Raw genomic sequence first — 6,583 nt, forward strand, 5'->3', positions numbered from 1 at the left:
AAAAGAAAGGGACAATGATGGGACATAGCAAAGAATATTTAACATATGGATAATAGGAATTTCTGAAGGTGAAACATATGCAAAGATGGAAGCCAATACTAAAACTATAATTCAGTAAAACAACTGAAAGTTTAAAAAAAGGTTTGTGAGTGCAAAATGAAAGTGAATACACTATAAGTGAGAATATCAATGTAAAATGACCAATACCAAGACATAGTTTAGTGAAATGACAAAATTAATGAAAAAGAAAAAAATCATTTGGGTAGCTAGCAATAAATGTGACCTATATAGAAAAAAAAATTTTAGTCAAGGAAAAAATTTTAAAGCAAGAATTTTATTTATTTAAGAATTTGTTTTTAATTTGGAGGCAGTTTTACTGTTTGACATTTATTAGAAGGGTTTAAAAAAAACTATGGTTTCAGAGCTTCTGTTTTAGAAAATAAACTTACTCTTTTATGGAGAACAAAACCCAGTATTTTAGAGTTATAACTCAAAACTTTCAAAGTTATTTCCATGGCCTATTCCCAGGAGTTAACATATACTGTGATGTAATTACAATTTCCAGTGTCCTTCATTTCTGTGTAGGTTCCTGTTTCCACCTGGTATCATTTTTCCCCTGCCTTAAGGACTTCCTTCAGGCAATGAATTCTTTTAGCTTTTGTATGTTTGAGAAAGTCTTTGTTTAGTAAGTCTAATAAATGACAGCTCTCAAAAGCTTTATCCATTTTGAAAGGTATAAATAAATGTCAGAATAGAAATAAGATGTAAATACAGATGTTACAAATATTTTTTTAAAAAAGAATATGAAGAAATTTGTGCCAATATACGTATTTTCAATGAAATGGATAAATTCCTAGAGGAAAAAACAACTTGTCAAATATTATCTCGAGAAAACCTAGAGATATCACTTTTATGTGAAATCCTAAAAATAAGACAAATGAATGTATATATAGCAAAACCAAAACAGACTCACAGATATAGAACACAAATCTGTGGTTACTGAAGGTGAAAGAGAAGAAGGGTAAGGACAATTTATGGGTATGGGATTAACAGACACCAACTATTATGTATAAAATAGGTAAGCAACAAGGATATAGTGTACAGCACAGGGAATTATAGCCTTTATCTTGTAATAACCTATAACACAGTGTAATCTGAAAACATACTGAATGACTATTCTGTACACCTGAAACTAATATTGTCAATCAACTATACCTCAATTTTAAAAAAGAAGAACTAGAAAACTCAGCATGTCTGTAGTCATTAAAGAAATTGAAATAGAAGTTTAAAATAGTATTAAAGGGACTTCCCTCGTGGTCCAGTGGCTATGATTTGGCCTTCCAATACGGGGGACGTGGGTTTGATCCCTGGCTGGGGAACTAAAATCCCACATGCTGTCGAGCAACCAAACCTGCGTGCTGCAACCAAGACCCAATGCAGTCTAAATAAATAAATAAAGTTTAAAAATAAATAAAATAAAATAGTATTAAAGAAAATATCAGGGCCAGATGGCCTTTAAATTTTATAAACAATAAAATAACATATAATTCCAGTTATAGAAAATAAAGAAGGAATATTCCTCGCTTCTGAAGGTGAACACAGAATCTGGACACCAAAACCAAACAAGATAGTACCGAAAATTTTTCTGACCAATTTCATTCATGAATATAAATTTTTTAAAAGACTTAACTTTAAATATTAGCAAGTTAAATTCTGTTGAAAACATTTTTATAGCAAGTATTTAAGTAAGGAAAGTCACAATAGACTATCACACCACAACAGATCCTGACTTCAGGGAAAAATATGAAAAATAAGAGTATCCAGTTTTGTCACCATGATCCCATGAGGGTAAAATCCCCACATCAGTTTACACCGTGAGCACCTACCCAGTCAGTACATGGATGGCTGCCTAGAGTCAAGTGTCCTCCTTTGATGCAAAACCCTGTTGCCATTTTGATGGAGTCTCAGAGAACATGGTCACCTATCGCTGCTCTTTCTTATGGGTAGAAACACTTCCTTCAGAAGGGGATTGTGTGTGTGTGCACGCACATATACATATATATGATGGGCTTCCCTGGTGGCTCAGTGGTAAAGAATTCGCCTGCCAATGCAGGAGACACAGGAGACACAGGTTCAATCCCTGGGTTGGGAAGATCCCCTGGAGAAGGAAATGGCAACCTGCTCCAGTGGTCTTGCCTGGGAAATTCCATGGATAGAAGAGCCAAGCTGGCTATAGTCCACAGGGTCACAAAAGAGTCAGACAACTCAGTGACTAAACAACAACAACACATATAAAATACATATATATATGTATCCATTATATATAAAAATATAATTATATATAATGAAATATATATACAGTGGATTCCAAGAAAGACATAGACTTTTTTTCCAAGGCAGCCACACTGCAAAGCTTATAACCCAGGTATTCTGTACAGATCTTCCTTTATGCCTGTGGCATTAGAATATTAAGTACTAAGAAGCACAAGAGCAGGAAAGTTATGGTAAACTCATAAGTCTCTGGGGGTTTTTGAAAGTTAGTTTGTATTAATATTTCTGCTGGCTGAATTTTCTATTTAATCACCTGTAATCCTCCATTCCTATGTGGGTAACCAAGAAACTTCCAACCCATCTCTCCCCGTCTTGAGAGAAACCCAGAAAGAAGCCTTGGTCTCTGCTTGACCCCGGCACAATATACAGGCTAGACGTACTTCTTTCCTGATATATCATGTGAAATGCAGGGCTGGATGAAGCACGAGCTGGAGTCAAGATTGCCACGAGAAATATCAATAACCTCAAATATGCAGATGACACCACCCTTATGGCAGAAAGCGAAGAACTAAAAAGCCTCGATGAAAGTGAAAAAGGAGAGTGAAAAAATTGGCTTAAAAATCAACATTCAGAAAACTAAGATCATGGCATCCACCTCCATCACTTCATGGCAAATAGATGGGGAAACAATGGAAACGGTGAGAGACTTTTTTTTTTTTTTTTTTGGCTCCAAAATCACTGCAGATGTTGACTGCAGCCATGAAATTAAAAGACAGTTGCTCCTCTGAAGAAAAGCTATGACCAACATGCTGCTGCTGCTGCTAAGTAGCTTCAGTCGTGTCCGACTCTGTGTGACCCCATAATCGGCAGCCCACCAGGCTCCCCTGTCCCTGGGATTCTCAAGGCAAGAACACTGGAGTGGGTTGCCATTTCCTTCTCCAATGCATAAGAGTGAAAAGTGAAAGTGAAGTCACTCAGTAGTGTCCGACTCTCAGTGACCCCATGGACTGTAGCCCACCAGGCTCCTCCCTCCATGGGATTTTCCAGGCAAGAGTACTGGAGTGGGGTGCCATTGCCTTCTCCGTGACCAACCTAGACAGCATATTAAAAAGCAGAGACATTACATTGCCAACAAAGGTCCATCTAGTCAAAGCTATGATTTTTTTCAGTAGTCATGTATGGATGTGAGAGTTGGAAAGCTGAGCGCTGAAGAATTGGTATTTTTGAACTGTGGTGTTGGAGAAGACTCTTGAGAGTCCCTTGGACTGCAAGGAGATCCAACCAGTCCATTCTGAAGGAGATCAGCCCTGGGATTTCTTTGGAAGGAATGATGCTAAAGCTGAAACTCCAGTACTTTGGCCACCTCATGCGAAGAGTTGACTCACTGGAAAAGACTCTGATGCTGGGAGGGATTGGGGACAGGAGGAGAAGGGGACGACAGAGGATGAGATGGCTGGATGGCGTCACTGACTCGATGGACGTGAGTCTGGGTGAACTCCGGGAGTTGGTGATGGACAGGGAGGCCTGGCTTGCTGTGATTCATGGAGTCACAAAGAGTCGGACACGGCTGAGCGACTGAACTGAACTGAACTGAGTCCTATCTAGGTCACCATTATGTCAATGTTTATTTAAAGACATCAATGGTGAAATAATTGCATTTCTAGATGACAGAAATATAGAAAGACAGTAAAAATAAATAACCTGGATTAATTTTCGTGGCAGACTGTACAGTACCATTTAAGGACCTAATCTAGTTTTCTAACTTAGAGGTTAGACCAGAGATTTAACATCTCTTACCTGAAGGCTCTTCATACCTTACTACATTTTTCCTGTCTGTACAGTGTCCCACACCATCTTCTAAGTCTAGAATGCTCATTTATTCCCTAAAGTCCCTAAACGCTACTTATCCTTTATAACCCTGCTCAAATGGACATTTCCTCTGGAAACCTTCCTATCCCTTTGTCTGAAGTGCCCCTCAAAAAATGTCTTCACACAATGTTTTTACCTCTATCACACTGTAATAAAATCACGGGTGTACCATAATTTTTCTCTGCTTCTCTGAGGACCAAGAGTATGTTTCATGCATCAAGTTATACACTATGACTTCCATAGTTCCAGGAAGGCAATGTCTTATCCACTAATGCTCATTTTATAAATTAAAAAAGTTTTTTCCTGTTAACAATGAGAAATGAAATGTACTAGAAAGATAAATGGTGGCTCTAAGGCAGACTGTTTTGTAGAAAATATCACAGATTAAAAAGAATGCAAGAATTCAAGCTCTAGCTTGGAATCCCCTCTTTAATACTAAATGTTCATTCTCTGGTAGATCTTACAGACTTTCTTTTAGGTGTTTAAGGTTATGCTACTTCACAGGAAGTGAGAGCAAAAATCAGGCCAGGGTAAAAACAAAAGAAAGTGAATTCAGTGCATGGGAAGCAGGAAAAAAAAAAAAAGACAACAAGAACAGAAACTCATAGATGCAAACTAATTGCTTATAGGATTTTGTGCAATGAGAAATCCAGAGCTCAATTTTCCAGCACAGGGAGGTGAAGAGATAAAGAATATTTGGGTGAGAGGGAACCGGGACGATTACTAAAAATTAAACGGAGACCTGAATTCCTCTTGTGCAAACAAGCCTCCCTGACCCTTATTTGCTGAGTACTGGGCCTGCCTTTATGTACTTTAGTCTTTCAATGTGTTGCCCCCAAGCTAAGTTATAAAATCTAAGGCCATTCTGCAGCCAGTGATACTTTTTATCTGAAAGTCCAGACCCAGTGGCAGAGCTGGGCCCTGAACAATCCTAGATTGTTCAATTCTAGGCATCTGCCTAGAATTAGGTTTCCTACAAGAGAAGCAGCAGTGGTGTGTCCCTGGGGACACACAGATTGGCAAATGATGAAACAAAGAGGCTCATTGCATGAGTGGGCCCTGTGCCAGTCTGTGGGTTTCTTCATGCCCTAGACTCAGAACCCTCATGCTTCTGCTGGCCCCACCCACAGGGACTGCTCTATATCACCAGTCCCAAGGATGGGGGTACACCAGCTGCCCCTGAGCCCCAGGACATTCAGCTGGATCTGTTCTCACAGGAGCCACAGCAGAGGTACTGGGTAAGACAAGGAGCCCTAGGGCTTAAGTTAGAGCCCAGGGCACAGGACAGACTTTGGGGTGAGGAGAAAGGAACTAGAAACACAGTGACAGCCGGGGTCTGCTGGGTGAGTGAGGAGGGACTGTACTATTAGTTGCTGGGATGCAAAATATACCCTTCTTTTCACAGGAAACATGGTTCCAATACAGCAGGATTCTCGGCTTCGTCTCATTTTGCTGCTGGGGCTCTTGGGAATGGTGATCTCACTCCATGCCCCACCTCGTACTTTAACCCGGGCTCAGTGGTTTGAGATTCAGCACATAAATATGGCCCACCCTCAATGTAATGCCGCAATGAGAGTGGTTAACCGTTACAGAATGGTATGTAAAGGTAGAAATACTTTTCTCCACAGAACATTTGCTTATGTAGCTCGTATTTGTAACACCCCAAATGTAACCTGCTCTACATCAGGCAGGATGAACTGTCATAATAGCTCAGTCCAAGTGCCTATAACCTACTGCAACCTCACAAGAAATGCAAGGAACTACACAAACTGCCGTTACCGACGGACAAGGGCACGGAGGATCTTCATCGTTGCCTGTGACAACAGATCACCTCGGGACAGTCCCAGGTACCCTGTGGTTCCAGTTCACTTGGATAACATCATCTAAATTTGGGGTCAGAACTTTGGCCTGTGCTTACCTGCCAAGCCCCATGGTCATAGCTGCAGTCCTATCTCCTGATCTTCCCGGGAGACCAGCATCAGTCCTCATGGCACCAGCCCCCCTGTGCCCTTTAAGCTTTGCTCAGCTGAAGCTACATATGTACCCACAATAAACTGTACAACATTACACACAAGGCTCTGTGTGTCTGCTTGTGCCCTTCTGTCGTGTGGCTACATCCTGGTCTAGAGGCATTTCTCCTTCTCAACAGAGATTTGTGGGAAAATGAGAGACATGAGGATAAGAGGTTCCTGTGTCTTGAAGTTGTGCAGACTTTTCCTTCTCTCTGCTGTAGGGCAGGAAACCGAGGCTTCCATTCATAGCTGACTGTTTCAGTATCAGGGGGCACAGAGTCCTCAGTAACTAGAAACAAATGTATTTTATTCTGATCGAAGAATCATACACTAAATGATAGCAGTAAACTATATGGTGTAAAAATGAAAAGAAAGGGGAATATCATAATTGTGATAAGACCAAAAGAATAAAGCAAATTTTAGGCTCAGAG

At 40.3% G+C, this 6,583-nt stretch overlaps 1 protein-coding gene across 2 annotated transcripts; it reads left to right on the forward strand.

The window, feature by feature from the left end:
* The first annotated feature begins 5,141 nt into the window (after positions 1-5,141).
* Positions 5,142-6,214, forward strand: LOC147364993 (eosinophil cationic protein-like). 2 transcript variants are annotated; one of them, XM_086322164.1, is made up of 2 exons: positions 5,142-5,371; positions 5,546-6,214. In XM_086322164.1, exons 1-2 carry the CDS (start codon positions 5,299-5,301, stop codon positions 6,025-6,027), a joined length of 555 nt encoding a protein of 184 aa, XP_086178290.1. In that variant the 5' UTR covers positions 5,142-5,298; the 3' UTR covers positions 6,028-6,214. The 2 variants fall into 2 exon arrangements, with proteins under 2 accessions (XP_086178290.1, XP_086178291.1); XM_086322165.1 differs by having other exon boundaries at positions 5,241-5,378.
* Positions 6,215-6,583: the final 369 nt, after the last annotated feature.

Source organism: Bos grunniens, chromosome 10 (genome assembly GCF_055505025.1).
Source record: "Bos grunniens cultivar Pamir isolate PY7600 chromosome 10, Bosgru_T2T1.0, whole genome shotgun sequence".
Taxonomy (NCBI): Eukaryota; Metazoa; Chordata; class Mammalia; order Artiodactyla; family Bovidae; genus Bos; species Bos grunniens.

Bases quoted from the DNA above. Each gene is read 5' to 3' on its own strand.
- LOC147364993 (XM_086322164.1), top strand. From the start codon at position 5,299: ATGGGGGTACACCAGCTGCCCCTGAGCCCCAGGACATTCAGCTGGATC. The intron at 5,372-5,545 runs GTACTGGGTAAG...TTCTTTTCACAG, and splicing joins TCACAGGAGCCACAGCAGAG to GAAACATGGTTCCAATACAG.